Source organism: Biomphalaria glabrata, chromosome 3, assembly GCF_947242115.1.
Source record: "Biomphalaria glabrata chromosome 3, xgBioGlab47.1, whole genome shotgun sequence".
In the NCBI taxonomy this organism is placed as follows: Eukaryota; Metazoa; Mollusca; class Gastropoda; family Planorbidae; genus Biomphalaria; species Biomphalaria glabrata.
Window position 1 is genome coordinate 19,965,866 of NC_074713.1, and position 17,190 is coordinate 19,983,055.

At 36.7% G+C, this 17,190-nt stretch overlaps 1 protein-coding gene and 1 non-coding gene across 3 annotated transcripts; both read left to right on the forward strand.

The window, feature by feature from the left end:
• The first annotated feature begins 41 nt into the window (after positions 1 to 41).
• LOC106059317 (uncharacterized) lies at positions 42 to 13,341 on the forward strand. Of its 2 annotated transcripts, none has more exons than XM_013216898.2 (6): positions 42 to 445; positions 2,372 to 2,446; positions 7,091 to 7,326; positions 8,703 to 8,844; positions 12,023 to 12,214; positions 13,003 to 13,341. In XM_013216898.2, the coding sequence occupies exons 1-6, from the start codon at positions 242 to 244 to the stop codon at positions 13,231 to 13,233; spliced, it is 1,080 nt and encodes a 359-aa protein (XP_013072352.2). In that variant the 5' UTR covers positions 42 to 241; the 3' UTR covers positions 13,234 to 13,341. The 2 variants fall into 2 exon arrangements, with proteins under 2 accessions (XP_013072352.2, XP_013072353.1); XM_013216899.2 differs by having other exon boundaries at positions 63 to 445; positions 7,196 to 7,326.
• Trnag-gcc (transfer RNA glycine (anticodon GCC)) lies at positions 2,492 to 2,562 on the forward strand. Its single transcript has one exon. It is a non-coding gene; the product is annotated as a tRNA-Gly (tRNA).
• Positions 13,342 to 17,190: the final 3,849 nt, after the last annotated feature.

The following is a 17,190-nucleotide window of genomic DNA, read 5'->3' on the forward strand; positions in this document are numbered from 1 at the left end:
CCCAAAGTCTTTTCCTCTTTCTTTTTTTTTTTTTATATAAATCCTTGCGCGCTTCTTTATCTGATTGTGACGTCATAGTATGTTGACTATTGACCACACGAAGTGAAGAAAAGCGACTAAATCCAATCTGAAAATTTAAAATTGGACCTGCATTGATCTAAAGGAAAAAGAATTTATTCATGTGCGTCTGTGTGGCTGGCGACATTTCAGAAACTGTCTAGACCAAAGGAGGGTGAACTGAATGTATGCTACAGGAACTAAGGCTAGTGGTGGGAAAGGAGCTGCCGACGACGTGGAGAAGATGGAGGAAGAGAGGCCAGTGAGTGACATGGAATACTGCAGCGCAAAAGATGCCTGGGAGAAGCTGAGGATAAGGATAAAATGGACGGATCCCCCGATTTCAGGAGATGCCTCTACTTGTATGATGAGTCCTTTAACAATAAAGGTATAGAATCTAGAATATCGACTAGATCTAGATATAATTATAAGCAAGATCTAGATCCTAAGGCTTAATTTGTAGATCTAGTCACTAGATATAGATCTACATGATAGATCTAGATCTACTTGATCTAGACTATGTAGATCTATCCATTTTTCTTTTTTTAGATTGCAGGTAGCCTACTTTTATTATATCTAATCTGGAGTCTAGCGCTATCGACTAGATCTAGATTCTAATCTAGATCTAGATATAAGCAAGATCTAGATTCTAGGGCTTAATTTGTAGATCTAGTAGTAGATCTATATATAGATTATTATAGATCTATATAGATTATAGATCTAGATCTACATCTACTTTATCTGGACTATGTAGATCTATCCATTTTTTTTTTTTTTGTTTAGATTACTGGTAGGCCTACTTTTATTGGTAGATATCAATCTAGATATAGGATAAATATCTAGAGTCTAGCGCTTTGCTGGACTTACACGGGTTCATAAGAGCAGATAGACACCGATCACTATATAGGCATATTGCATAGCCTATTATTTGCAGGCCTAGTAGCTACTAGTCTATAGATCATCTAGATTCTAGATCTAGCAACTGATTTATAGAATATTTGTGAAATATCTAAACGATTTGTTGTAGCTATACTTTGTGTAGTGGGTAGGCTATAGTTAAATTATTTTTAGTGGCTATAGAGTCTACACATGATTTGTAGTGGTTTAAAAAAAATTATATAACTGATTTTCAATGTCTTTATCTGATTTGTAGTGGCTATTATAAATCTTTATCAGTATATCTAAATGATTTTTAGAGGCTATTTAGCCTATAAATTATGTCTGATTTTTAATGTCTTTCTTTGTAGTGGCTATTTTTAACTAATGTATATAAACCCTCTGGTAAGCCTACTGCATGTGAAGAATGCTAGGCTACTAGGTTTTCCTCCACCTTAGGGCCTACATGTGAAAATCGCTTCCGAGTAACCCTCGGCCACGCAAGTCAAGATTGTTACAAGAGTTATCATTTATGTCTATGTCTGTTTATAACAACAGGCTTGGAATACTTGCATGCAGCTGTATTGCCCAAGAATTTGTATAAATGCTACTTCTTCCTTGGTGCTATTAGAGCCTGAGCCAGCCAGTAAAACCAAAGTCATGGTAGAATTTAAGTCATTGGTTAACATGCAGGACTAGATGCATGACACGTAGGACATAATCATCTTCTTTTTTTTTGAAGTAACGTCTGTATTATATAAGATAAGATAAGCATGATTAACCTAAAACTCCAGCCTGAACACAAAGTAAGGAATGAGTTGACTATTGGGAGGCCAGCACTAGATCTAGAACTTAGGCCTATAAGTTTCTCTGAACGACTCCCGTACTAGAAGATTTTATTATTAGGGGAATTGGATGTCCACTGTTCGGCAACCCCCCCTCCCCTCCCCATACACACATCATAATTTTGAGTAGACTATACACACACACACACAAAATATGTACGTTGTAAGAAATGAAAAAGATTTATTTTTTGGGGAAAAAAGCTTGCTCTACAACAACAAAAAAAAAAAAACAAAAGAAAAAAGAAAAAAAAACTCAGGCTGAATTAAAGTGCTCCATCTCAATATTACTATTTCCACATTTGCTAGCCACCTAGAATACTTTTTTTTTTTAATAAAAAAAATAATTCCACAATAGCTCCGTCTCTGTACCGTGCGTAGAACTGAAAGATGAACGAACCGCGTTTACCATGACCTAAGTGGGTTACGCCTGTACCGTGACCCAGTACCCCCAGCGCTTTCTTCCCAACTGCGCGAGCTTCCCTGCGGTATGCGCAACTAGGGCAAGTATGATAAATTAAGTAGGTCGCGTAGTGAATGTAACCTAAAATGGAGAGCTATGATGGTAATCTAAATTTTGACTTTCATTATGACAGTTGTGCATAGAATGTGAGAAACCTATAATACTTCGTAACTTCAGTGCTTTTGTATGGACTCACGTGTATCACCAGGTAAGATTCTGAAATACTGTATTTTTAATCTTGTCATATTTGTAAGCATCGGTGGTCTAGTGGTAGAATACTCGCCTGCCACGCGGGTGACCCGGGTTCGATTCCCGGTCGATGCAAGTTTTTTTTTTTTTTAACCTTACTTAGTCTTTAAAGTGATACCCGCTAATATAGGTTTTAATAAGTTGTATTTGACTTGAACAAATTACTTCATTATTTGATGAAATATTTATTTTTTTGTAGACTAAATTTTTTTTGAAAAGCTTGCGGAAGATTTTTTTTCTTCTTTTATTTGGAAAATAATTAAGGTCCTCTAGTCCTTCGTTTCCCTGGGCACTCCAGTCCTCCAAGTACGCCCATGAACCAGTATTTACAAAAGTGTTTTAGGACTTTTGTATGTAAAAAACAAGATTACAAAGGATTACAGAGGCGGCCCCCGTCGAAGTCGGATCCCTGTCGGGTCTGCATATTCGCAAATAATATTCAGGAGGTGATTTAATTTTGATGGTCAAAAGTAGGCCTAATAATGTTTCAAAGATTCAATTACCGTAAATTTAAATTTAAATTAAAAAGTAGATTAGTTTTAGTATATTATAACATTGCAATACGTTTGGAAATGAAAATCTACACTTTTTTTTTTTACACTTTTTACGTTTAGAAATTGAAATTCTACAACTTAATCTAGTCTATTTTAGTCTAAACTAGATCTAGAAATTCTAGATCTAGACTCTAAAATACTTTTAATTAGAATATAAATCCAGATCTAGATATACTGTAATAAAAATCTAGATCTAGTTTAAAAAATCTAGATTAGATCTAAATCAAGATATCATTCCTTTTTTAAACGCGAGTCACAAAACGAGGCTTAATAAACATTACTATACCGAGTTCTTTTTTCATTTCATTTGAAGAATTAATTCCATATAACGTCAGAGGGAAAAAAAAACACTACGTCACACGGCCTAGCTAGACTAAAAATCGCATTCATCAATACGAGCCATTTATCCAGTGTTCATAGACTTTGGTGCACCGAGTGCGTTCTTTAAGCATTTCATTTAAAGAATTCATTCCATATGACGTCAAAGGAAAAAAAACACTACGACACACGGCCTAGCGAGACTAAAATCACCTTCATCAATACGAGCCATTTATCGAGTGTTCATAGACATTGGTGCACCGAGTGCGTTCTTTTAGCATTTCTTTTAAAGAATTCATTCCATATGACGTCAAAGGAAAAAAACACTACGTCACTCGGCTTAGTTAGACTAAAATATGTTTTCATCAATACGAGTAATTTTTCGAGGGTTAATAGACATTGGTGCACAGAGTGCGTTCTTTTAACATTACATTTAAAGAGTCCATTCATATGACGTCGTGGAAAAAAAATCCATTACTCACAATAGGGTAGTAGTACCGGTACCATAAAAAATGTCTTTATTTACACGAGCCATTTATCGAGTGTTCATAGACATTGGTGCACCGAGTGCGTTCTTTTAGCATTTCTTTTAAAGAATTCATTCCATATGACGTCAAAGGAAAAAAAAAACACTACGTCACACGGCCTAGCTAGACTAAAACATGTTTTCATCAATACGAGCAATTTTTCAAGGGTTAATAGACATTGGTGCACAGAGTGCGTTCTTTTAGCATTACATTTAAAGAGTCCATTCATATGACGTCGTGGAAAAAAAAATTCATTATTCACAATAGGGTAGTAGTACCGGTACCATAAAAAAATGTCTTTATTTACACGAGATATTTAACGAGGGTTCATAGACATTGGTGCACTGAGTTCTAATAGAATTTATTTAAAGAGGATCAAAGCCGCATTGTTTTTGCGTTTTGTCTGTCAGTCGGTCTGTCCGTCATCTTGATATAAAAAAACAGCTAAAAGTTATTAAAAATTGATTAACCTTTATTTTACGTTTCAAAACATCGCAATAATTTTTAGGTATGAACACAATTGAAAAGTTTATATAATAGATTGTTCCGGATGTTTGTATAAATAGTAAAAGAAAAAGAGAATTTCAGATAAATGTAATATCGTTAATTAAATTTTTTGGATGGTCTCGTATAAAAATTAGATGTACTACAGCCATGTGGAGAGATTTTCATACCTTACTTTGGTGTTTGGACTCTGTTTTCCTTAAAAATCGGAACATAATATTAAAGATAATTAGATTTTTTAATGTTTTAGGCAGAAAGTTAAATGTACTGTAAGAGAGAAGTGAGTTAAAATATTTTTCATACAAATCCGTAAAAACATTATTTCGTAAATGAGAAGATTATTTGTTTCTTAATTAGAAGAGGGAGTTCAAACAATTATTTGGCGTTAGTAGATTTTTAAATAAATTCGGAAATTTCTGGCGACGATTTGTAAGAAAAAAAATTATCGATTACAAAACTTCTATGTTATGTTTCAGCAAGAAAATTAAGTCTAAAAAGTAATTTTCAGTAATCAATTCTAGTAAATTACTTTTTTTTTAAAGCCCTAAACAACCTATTGTCGATATTTTTAAAATTTGTTTAAAGATGAAAATACGGAACAATTTGATATTGATAACCAAATTATAGTGACGCATTGTCAAATAAAATAAGTGTAATATTAGTAAATTATGCGATTTCAAACAATTATTAGGCATAATTCATGTTTTATAAAACAATATCCGGAACATTTTTACACTTAATGAAATATAAGTCAGTATAGAGATTTTGATTTAGCATTAATATGCTATTTACATAAACAATGGAACAACATATTATTGATAATGTGTTTTTGCAACGTTTAAGCATGGAAATTGAATGTAATATAAGTTAGAAGAGCAAACAAACATTTGTTGGCGTTGATTAGTTTTGCACAAAAAAAATCCGGAACAATCAATTTTAGATACTTAAACTATTGAGATGTTACGGGAGGAACATTAAAGGGTAAATCAGATTTTCAATAGCTTTTAGAGTCCTAGTTTTTTTTTATCTAATCGTGACGGACAGACCGACCAACAGACAAAACGCACAAAAATAATCTTCTTTTTTTCGGATGGGGGCACTAAACAAAAAATAAATAAAATCTGATTTTTTAAAAAAGTTTAAGGAATTGGTTTAGCACCTGATCATGTTGCGACGTTACGCTACTGCACGAAAATCGCTGCATAAAAAGTCCATTTGAAAAAATATACCTGATATTTACATACAAAGTGCATTATTAGCCTTTATAAACAAACAGAAATGTTTTCTTTTAATTTTAGCAGCTAGTTGACCAGAAAAAACGTCTTTAACTATTATTTATATTTGTTGTAAACATTTCCTGTACATTTAAAAAATATATCTGACTTAGTGATACTGAAAATACACAAAAGTTGTCCATCTTTGTTAGCATATTGTAACATTGCCTCCCTTACATTTACGTAATTTTTTTAGAATTGGTGTATTTTTATGAAAAAATCGCTTGCATAATTAATTTTATAAATTAAACGGTTTGCTTTTAGAAAACCAAAAGCAGCCGTTGCACCTAAACTTTTCAAGCCGCATTTAATGATGAAATAATATTTTTCATATCTCTTCTAGTTTTCGAGATCTGAGTGCGACAGACGGACAGACGGACATTTTGCACAAACCTAATAGCGGCTTTTCCCCCTTACGGGGGCCGCTAAAAAGAAACAAATACTAATAAAATTAGTTCTAATATCTTTTTAAAAAAATAGCTGAAATAAGATAAGCTTGACTTTTTTTTAGCTCTAAAATATGATAGTTCAACTTGGAAAACAAGGCGGAGTACAAGCAATTTTAATCGAAAAGCTATTTGACAATGTTTCTACCAACTGACTCACTCTGTTTGGTGAAAGTAAAAGGGCGTGTTCACTTTATTTCTCCCACACACATTCTCGGATCAAGCTGAAACTTTGCACAATTATTCATTGGCGTTGACAAGACATTAATCAATTTAAAAAAACACACCAATTTATCAATTAATTACTGGTAATCCCCCCCCCCCTTTTTTTATATAACATTTGTGTTTGTTTTTTTTTTTTTTTTTAAGGATGTTCATTTTGTTTGTGTTATGAATGTAGTTCATTTACTCATTCTAGTTCAGTGAGTCTCAATCTGGAGCAAGTTTTAAACAAATAGCCGCGTTGGATTTATACTTATGATTACGTAAAAAGAGATTTTCTAACCATTTTCCCACACTTTCACGCCGTTTTCGCGAGAGGCATTGGTCAGAAAAAAAAACACGAAATATGTACCAATATGACATCAGGAGAGTTTAATGTTTTGAAATATATGTGTACCAATATGACATCAGGAGAGTTTAATGTTTTGAAATATATGTGTACCAATATCATATGTGGACGTTCGTATATTTCAAATATGTCTACAAATATCATATTTGGACGGTCGATTACTTTAAACATATTGTTTACCAATGTCACTTCAGGACGGTCGAATATTTTAAACATATGTCTACAAATATCACACCAGGACTGTCGAATTCTTAATATATATGTCAAGAATGTATAGAGCATTTCTCATATTTAAAAGGCTTAAAAAATAATGTGTTGCATCTTTTACTTTTTAAAAAAAAAAATTGCTATGAATGTAAACAATGAATCCATATTTATTTGTTTTCTATCTGACCCATCCATTATCCAGGAAGCCAAGACGACAGTAAACAAACCGTCAGACAAGATAGTGACCCTAAGTTCAACTCGTACTATTGTGGTTGAAGACTGTGAACGATTTTTTAAAACTCTGCAGGACAACCCCAAGGGAATCTACCGAGAGATTGAGCTCAAGTACAAGGAGGATTCGAGAAAATGGGATGAGACCGGCCTCACTACATATGAGTTTAGTACTGTGGTCTACCCAACCTGCTTCGGGGAATACAGGTGAGTTTAGTACTGTGGTCTACCCAACCAGCTTCGGGGAATACAGGTGAGTTTAGTACTGTGGTCTACCCAACCAGCTTCGGGGAAAACAGGTGAGTTTAGTACAGTGGTCTACCCAACCAGCTTCGGGGAATACAGGTGAGTTTAGAACTGTGGTCTACCTAACCAGCTTCAGGGAATACAGGTGAGTTTAGAACTGGGTTCTACCCAACCAGCTTCGGGGAATACAGCTGAGTTTAGTACTGTGGTCTACCCAACCAGCTTCGGGAATACAGGTGAGTTTAGTACTGTGGTCTACCCAACCAGCTTCGGGAATACAGGTGAGTTTAGTACTGTGGTCTACCCAACCAGCTTCGGGGAATACAGGTGAGTTTAGTACTGTGGTCTACCCAACCAGCTTCGGGGAATACAGGTGAGTTTAGTACTGTGGTCTACCCAACCAGCTTCGGGGAATACAGGTGAGTTATCTGATACGAAATGTCTGTGAACGATTTGTCGTGTTCCGATCTGATACCCGTTCAGGAGTTTCCATATTTAATTGTGGCTCGTACATCGGTAGATCAAATGATTGTGTGCTGTAAGATCAAAGGCCTATGCACCAATAGAACTAAGCAAAATGTGTGCACCAATATGAAAATCGTGTATCAATAAAGCAAAGCAAATTTAAATCAATTTTTGGTGTACCTATGAAGCAATGTTTTCTTCCCCGATAAAGCAATATTTTGTGCACCAATAAAGCAATGCTTCTTGCGCCACGAAAGCAATGTTTTGAGCGCCAATAAAGCTAATTTTGTTCAACAATAAAGCAAAGTTTTGTGCGCCAATAAAGCAAAGTTTTATGCGCCAATAAAGCAGAGTTTTGTGCGCGAATAAATTTTGTAACTTGCTCTATGGGCAACAGATTTGTATTGGATTAGCTGTTGAAATAGACGCCCCAGTATTCCTCACCCGCCTTTTTTATATCCTTAGGTCTTATTGTACGTTTCGAAGGATTGAGGATATGAGAGGATATAGGCTATATCTTATAAGTGACAAATTTACATATATTTTTTGAGCTATTTTTTATGTTTTTTTTTTGGAATGCCTATTGCGTATTTTGATAGTAATATCACAGAATAACGTTCGTTGTTATTCTCATCAAGCGGTGTATCTAAATGTGGGACAATTGTAGTCAGAAGTTCATTTTAATAGAGATGAATTATGAATGACTCGATAGCATCTTTTCTTCCTTAGGTTTGAGATCACACTACTTTGTAATCCAACACCAAGATGTCCATGCAAGTCTCTACGGCTCTATAATTACTATTCTATTATTGTTTCGAAACTAAGTGTAAATGGATATTTGTTGTTTTTTTTCCCCGTACATTATATGACAGACTGACTTACAACGTCAAGTATATCCGGCCAGACAATGTCAAGGTCATGGTTTGGGCAAACGAATTTCAGGATGACTGCAGACTTCTCGTCACCGACCCGGATCCAGGCAACGAATGGATGAAAGAGATTTCGTTTTCTCAGGTAAAGACAATATAAAGTGACTGCTTAGAGTAGTCTCTCCTTTCTATCTCTCTCTCCCTCCCTCTCCCTTCTTTCTCTCAATTCTCTATATTTCTCTTGTTTCTCTCTCCTCTCTCTCTCTCTCATTTCTTTCTCTCTCTCTGATCTTTTTCTCTCTGTAGGGAGAGGATAGCGTTTCTGATTCCTCAAAAACAAAGAAGTGAGTATAGTTGTTGTTTTTTTCAAAGGTGGAAAAGTTTGAATTTTGGCTTTTAAGAAAAGGATGTCTTGTTCTAAAAAAAAGGCAACTGTAGGTGCGGGCAGGCGCTAGCAAGGTACCCGTAGGCTTGGGTTAAAAAATGTGTTGGTCTCCGCGCCTCCCTAAAGACTAGAAGATTGAGTGGGACAAAAAAAATCGAGTCACTTGTATGTATCAGTAACAAAAAAAAATTAAATAGACAGTTCATTGTAGCGCTAATAATAGTGTTCCTACATTCAATTCATAAATGCATTGATAGAAGTATTAGTATTATGACACTCAATGTATGTACTTCAGCTTAAAGTAATGAACAACTATCTTGCCATGGCTCTTAGGTCTCTCTTAGCCTTGTGTTTAGGTGCCATGGACCTCTTTCACGCCATGGTTCCTACACAAGGTCTGCTACATCATAATTGCTACGCCATGGTTCCTACACAAGGTCTGCTACATCATAGTTGCTACGCCATGGTTCCTACACCAGGACTGCTACATGATAGTTGCCACGCCATGGTTCCACACCAGGACTGCTACATTATAGTTGCCACGCCATGGTTCCTACACCAGGACTGCTACATTATAGTTGCCACGCCATGGTTCCTACACCAGGACTGCTACATCATAGTTGCCACGCCATGGTTCCTACACCAGGACTGATACATTATAGTTGCCACGCCATGGTTCCTACACCAGGACTGCTACATCATAGTTGCTACGCCATGGTTCCTACACCAGGACTTACCAGGACTGCTACATCATAGTTGCTACTCCATGGTTCCTACACCAGGACTGCTACATTATAGTTGCTACATTATAGTTGCTACGCCATGGTTCCTACACAAGGTCTGCTACATCATAGTTTCTACGCCATGGTTCCTACATCAGGACTGCTACATCATAGTTGCTACGCCATGGTTCCTACACCAGGACTGCTACATCATAGTTGCCACGCCATGGTTCCTACACCAGGACTGCTACATCATAGTTGCCACGTCATGGTTCCTACACCAGGACTGCTACATTATAGTTGCCACGCCATGGTTCCTACACAATGTCTGTTACATCATAGTTGCCACGCCATGGTTCCTACACCAGGACTGCTACATTATAGTTGCCACGTCATGGTTCCTACATCAGGACTGCTACATCATAGTTGCCACGCCATGGTTCCTACACCAGGACTGCTACATTATAGTTGCCACGCCATGGTTCCTACACAAGGTCTGTTACATCATAGTTGCCACGCCATGGTTCCTACACCAGGACTGCTACATTATAGTTGCTACGCCATGGTTCCTACACCAGGACTGCTACATTATAGTTGCCACGCCATGGTTCCTACACAAGGTCTGCCACATCATAGTTGCTACTCCATGGTTCCTACACCAGGACTGCTACATCAGAGTTGCTACGCCATGGTTTCTACACCAGGACTGCTACATCATAGTTGCTACGCCATGGTTCCTACATCAGGACTTACCAGGACTGCTACATCATAGTTGCTACTCCATGGTTCCTACACCAGGACAGCTACATTATAGTTGCTACGCCATGGTTCCTACACAAGGTCTGCTACATCATAGTTTCTACGCCATGGTTCCTACACCAGGACTGCTACATCATAGTTTCTACGCCATGGTTCCTACACCAGGACTGCTACATCATAGTTGCTACGCCATGGTTGCTTAGAGACTAGAAGATGATAAATGAAAGTCGTGGGAATTGGTAAGGCAAATAAAAGTTTGTTGTGAGTTAAAATTGTGTATTTGAACATAACTATACACGATAGAAAGTCTATAGAAAGTCTAAACATAACTGTAAATAATGGTTATGCTTCTGTTTAAAATGAAATTGTGTGATTTATTTTAGATCTGTCAGCAACTTAGCATCCGTGTCACTTAGCTAGATAGAATGAAATCACAAGACAGCTACCACAAGACATGTGACCAGCACAACGACCAACCGCCTTCACTTTTCCCCAACTATTTTCAGGTACCCATTAGAGCTGGGTGGACTCGGAGGCGCTCGAAGACTTTGTGGATGAATGAAGAAATATTGGCAGCGTTCTAAAAATCCGAAACGTGGATTTGTTTTTCTAAGTGTTCCGGGAATGTTGAAAAACAAAATGCTCTACTGTAACGCTGAGTGTGTGCATTACTTTTCAACTATTGGTATTAGTCTGACATCATACACACGTTTCGGAAAGACATACAAATAAAGTTAAATTTGACATTATAAACTGAGACCAGAAGAAAAGTGCGCCACATCAAATGAGTGAACAGAATGAACGCGCCATACATCTACCAACATTCCAGCTCCTGTTGTTACATAGCTGTGCCTGTTGTTATATAACTGTGTCTGTTGTTACATAGCTGTGCCTGTTGTTATATAACTGTGCCTGTTGTTACATAGCTGTGCCTGTTGTTTTATAACTGTGCCTGTTGTTACATAGCTGTGCCTGTTGTTATATAACTGTGCCTGTTGTTACATAGTTGTGTCTGTTGTTTTGTTTTATAACTGTGCCTGTTGTTACATAGCTGTGCCTGTTGTTTTATAACTGTGCCTGTTGTTACATAGTTGTGCCTGTTGTTATATAACTGTGCCTGTTGTTACATAGTTGTGCCTGTTGTTATATAACTGTGCCTGTTGTTACATAGCTGTGCCTGTTGTTATATAACTGTGCCTGTTGTTACATAGCTGTGCCTGTTGTTATATAACTGTGCCTGTTGTTACATAGTTGTGCCTGTTGTTATATAACTGTGCCTGTTGTTACATAGCTGTGCCTGTTGTTATATAACTGTGCCTGTTGTTACATAGCTGTGCCTGTTATTACATAGCTGTGCCTGTTAACATATACCAGTGCCTGGTGTTACACTTTTTCATACCCATATCTGTAGTAATACAACTGTGCCTGTTGTTACATAATCGTGTATATTGTTATAGATGACCCAGAACATGTTCCTGGGCAACTACAAGTCTATTTTGGCCGCTGAGGACCTTGGCTTCGACGCCGTGCTGAACTTTGACCCTGAGACGGAGATGGAAGCGGACAGCGTCTTGTCTGCGAATATAACCAGGGCGTTCCAGGCGATGGAAGTGGGCACAGGGGCAGCGTTTGAGCTACCCCCTGAGAAGGTAAGCTATGTACTTTAACGTTACGCCATTCAAATGATGTATTTGTGTATTAGATAATATCACGTCGACCACACACTCAAATACTCACGACAACAATATTTGTATACGTGTTGTCTTTAAGTATTTATTTCAGCTCATTATATTGAAGAGGCGGGTGGCAGAGTGGCAGACAATTAGAATACCGAACTGAAGATCCTGGACTGAGTCCTAAACTTAGATTTAGAATTTGAGGACGCTCCAACATAGGCGCATCTCTTTCTGTTGGTCGTTGTGTTGGTAAAAAAAAAAAGCATCTTAGTTAACTACAAGTCCCATCAACAGTTCAGCTCTACAAAGCTGTCCCAGAAATCCATTGTCTTACAGAAACACACGTTTAGAATGACAAATAAATGTGCATGTGTATGTCCTAGCCCTGGCCTTCAGGTGTGGATCAGTTATTGGATCCGGTAGAACTGTTTAATATTGTTTTCATTGAAAGGAGAAAGGGAAAAGTCGATCTTTGTGAAAAATTAGGAGCCGAAACTGCGATGCCTGTTCCCAAACTATCGGCATTTGCCGTTCCTTTGTATCAGCTACGCGGAGAGAGGGGGAACTGCTGAACTGCCCAGGTATTCACATCTCGTTTCCAGAAGATGATCCATAGTCGTTTCTCGAATGAATGAGCATATATATATATATATATTCCTAATACAATCTATTTACTAACGGGTAACAAAGCACAAATATAAAAACTAACATGAAATAAATCAAGACAAAAGAACTATATAGATGTGTGTATCTGTCCTCAGATACAAGACCTGGTCAAGTGGTTGTGGAATGTCTACCCGAAGTACCAAAAGATCCTCATCGGGGACCGCGACGGCATCAGCCACGCCGGGAGTGCTATGACTTCGTACATCTTCGCAAACAACCCAAATCTGACGTTTGAGGAGGCCTACCGCTATGTATCCTCGCGCAGGTTCATCTACTGCCACAAAGGGTTGAAAGAGATCCTCATGGAATCCTACCCGAGAGATTAAAGCTAGACCCAAACACGATGTGCGAGATCTGTCCAACAAACGTTTTCATAGAGTCTGTTGTGGAGTAGAACTTTGGAAAGAATTAAAACGTCAGCACAAAAATTGTAATATTTTTTTTTGTTTATTTTATTGGGTGTGTTGAGCAGGAGGTCTTTGTCTCGCCCAGAAGGCAATGTTTAGCTGTTATGTTGAAATTTGTGATACAGACTTCCCACAAACATTAGCTGCTTTCCTGGACTTTGTGATAATTAGACTTCACTCACAACTTTGTGTTGCACCCAGAGATAAGAAATCCTGTTTGATATTCAATTGTCTTGAAGCTAAAGGGGGGGGGGGGTCTAAGATGTTCTCGTCTTTTTTATTGGAAACTAGTTGAAAGTTGTATCAGTGTCGCAAACGTTTCTAGTCGTCTCTAGAAAGAGATGTTGCGTCAGAGTAAAATCTGGGGGGGGGGGGGGGTGATGAAACTTGATCTGTTGAGGGGCCCCTGCATTTTGACATTCGACGTCATGACAAGAAATAATTTCAAATTTCAATCGGTACAGTATACAAGTAAAATTAACAAAAAAAAAATCACTACGAGTCTTTTAATGAATAATTCCGTGGTTTATTGGTGAGATAATACACAAGGGATAAATCTCAATTCATATCGCCTCATGTGGTGATTTCTGTGTAGCATCTATAACATTATCTAGATCAATGCTGTTTCGTATTAGTATTAGCAAGATTACATGGCAGTGGCGTAAGATTTTATATTTAATGTAAAAAAAAAAATTAGGACATTCAATGGACCCCCTTCAATTGGGGGGGGGGGCTTTCAAATTTGAGCCCCATTCTCCCAGCCAAGCTACACCACTGAATGTATCCGTTTTTAACACGAGTATCAATGAGTTGAAACAGCAGAACTGACCTCTTGAAGGTCAATGAGTTGAAACAGCAGAACTGACTTCTTGAAGGTCAATGAGTTGAAACAGCAGAACTGACCTCTTGAAGGTCAATGAGTTGAAACAGCTGAACTGACCCATATCAGTTTGATTACATATTTTATTCACTTACTTTGATTTATTTAATTTACTTTGCCTACTTTAGTTACTTATAGTTTAATTTGACGACATGACTTTGCTGACTTTACTTGCTCACCCCACGCACACTTTATCTCTAGTCTACTTCGCCTTCTTTATTTTATTGACTTTAACTCGCCTATTTAAATATACGTAACTTAATTTGCATACAATTTTAATTTACATATTTTAATGTACACATATTCATTTACATATAAGCAATTCAATAATTTACTGTTCACTATTATCGGAGAGGCGTCGCCGGGAGGTCAATGCGTAATGTCTCCGTGAATTCAGGTCCCCCCCCCCCCTCTCCCTTTTTTTTAAATAAATGCTTTTAGGAGGCGATTACGTTAAACCAAACTCACCCAGATCTCCCTTTCTTTCTCTTTCCCCCTCCCCCCGCCCTCCCATTTTCCCAACTGGCCCAGATAAGTGAAAGGATTATAGCGTGGTGAGAAAGCTAAACGCATGATATAGCGCTAATAATAATAATTGTCGTTAGTGTAGATCTATCACAAATTCAAACTAATAAAATGACACTTCGTATGGACTTTGTTGTTGTTGTTGTTGTTTTGTATGGTGATCTAACAGAAGGCAGGAGAGCCGCTGGTCTTCCACTGCTAAGGTAGACCGATGTATGCAAACTCGACATGAATCTCTTCAAAATCGACACTCTAACATTTGGGAAGAAGAGGCACTGGAGAGATCCACGTGGAGAGCGAGCATAAAGGAAGGGTCCTGGATTGCAGAAGTAGAAAGAAGGGTGAAAGTGCAACAGCACCTGGTGATTACAGATGCCCAACCTGTGACTGGCTGTGACCACAGCTGTGTATCTAGGATTGGCCTCTTTACTCACACAATAAGTTGCAAAGGGATAATATATTTTACCGAGACAGAAAATGTCAGTGTTAATGTTACTTCCTAGGTATCTTCCTAGGTATCTTATTTCAGATAAAAATAATAATTTAGTTTGAATAGTGCTGTTAAAAACCAGAAAGTAGACTCAAGCAAGGCGCTTTGTGCACTCAACAGAAAAAAGGATTGGGGGCGGGGGGGGGGCAAGTTAATCTAAAATATAAAAGGTTTGAACAGTTAAGTCTTGAAATTCTTCTTGAATTTTGTCACGTGGTCAAAAGGTAGAATATAAATATCCTTATCATTCGACGAAACTTTTTTTTTTCAAGTTAAAAATGTGTCTAATAACAAAAAAGATCTTGGGTTTATAATTTCTGTAAGATTAGTTGGATGATAAAAGATTGGGTTAAGTCGCTGTTGCAATACAGAAACTCATCTCTAGATCTAGTTTTGAAAGTTTCAAACACTATAGTGCTTAAGTTTAAGAAATGTAGCGTCATCTATATTATAAAGTAGAATGTGAGGGGTATGTATGTATGTATGTATGTATGTATGTATGTTACTTATAGACATCAAAACCGCTTGACCAATCTTGATAAAACTAGGCAGGAATGTTCCTTGGGTACCAACTTAGACCTTAGTGAATGTATTGTAGCCCTAAAACAAATGTAAGACCCTCAAAAAAAATAAAGTTGTCCGACTCTATTACAGCTATAGTATTTTATGGATCTAGGCCATGTCTACAATGTTGACATGAGAAAAGATAGAAAGGATTTAGACCTAGATCTAATTTTAAGAAATACACTTTGCGCATATAAATTTTTACTTTGACACATGAAAAGACAAAAGAAGATCCATTGATTTCATTATATAATAAAATTAACCTTCAATTTTGTGTTTCAAAAGCATTTTTTACATTAATTAGTTCCTTATATCTGTGATTACAGATTTCCTGACGAACATTCTTTCATTAGACAATTCAGTAATGAATCGCGTACTAAATATTAATTCGTTTAATTGTTTACTTTATAATCCCATCCCTAGATCTAAAACTCTAATTCAACTCTAAGATGATAAAACTTCTCTTCGCACAGATAGTTTTATACTTTAACACATAAACATATTAATTAAAGTCCATTCATTTCATATTTTGATCAAATAAACATTCAAATTTGGTTTTCTAAAGCTACATTCGTTTACGAAAGTTGCGAAGCCGAGTTAAAGGCCTAGATCTATATTCATTCATGAATCGCGTACTAAAAATTATTTCGTTTTATTGTTACTTTATAATCCCAATCATTTAACAAAGCTATCGCTCTTTTCGTTTGTAATAGATATGAATTTATCGGCTTCGGGTAAACCCATTTTCGCAAACCTAATTTTATTTTCGTAGCGAAAGAGAAAAAACTTGAAAGGATCATTAGTTAAGTTTAACATACATCTAAATCCAATCCACTAGATTAGTAAACACAAACTTAGACCCGAAGGCCGCGGGTAAAGTCTGGCGAACATCCTTTCATTAGACATTACCAAATGGTTACACATTAACAGTGATTAACACATCTCTCTACTGAGTCTATTCCTAGGCCTAGGTCTAAAACTCTTATTGAACTCTAAGATAATAAAACTTCTTTTCGCAAAGATAGTTTTATGCTTTAACACATAAACATACTAATTATTGTCCACTCATTTCATATTTTAATCAAATTAACATTCAAATTTGTTTTTCTAAAGCATTTTTAATACATTCGTTCGCTGTTCGCTAAATAAAGCTGCGTAGCCGTGTTGAGATAGGCCTATATTCATTCATGAAAAAAGGTCACGCATGCGCAACACAGGATGAACTCTATAAAAGGCAACTAGATTAGTGTAGATTTAGATCTATGTCTACCTCAAGATCTACTTTTTACTTTAACACATGAACATACAAAATTAAGTCTATTCATCTCAATTTTTAATCAAATATATGTAGGCCTACAAGCAAATGTTTTAATTTGAAAAAATAGATTTAAGCCTATTAGCTATTTTGATTTGATAG

Excerpts from the sequence above, each read along its gene's own strand:
- LOC106059317 (XM_013216898.2), top strand. The coding sequence starts at position 242 with ATGTATGCTACAGGAACTAAGGCTAGTGGTGGGAAAGGAGCTGCCGAC. Across the intron at positions 2,447-7,090 it reads GGACTCACGTGTATCACCAG|GAAGCCAAGACGACAGTAAA; the intron begins GTAAGATTCTGA and ends TCCATTATCCAG. Across the intron at positions 12,215-13,002 it reads TTGAGCTACCCCCTGAGAAG|ATACAAGACCTGGTCAAGTG; the intron begins GTAAGCTATGTA and ends ATCTGTCCTCAG.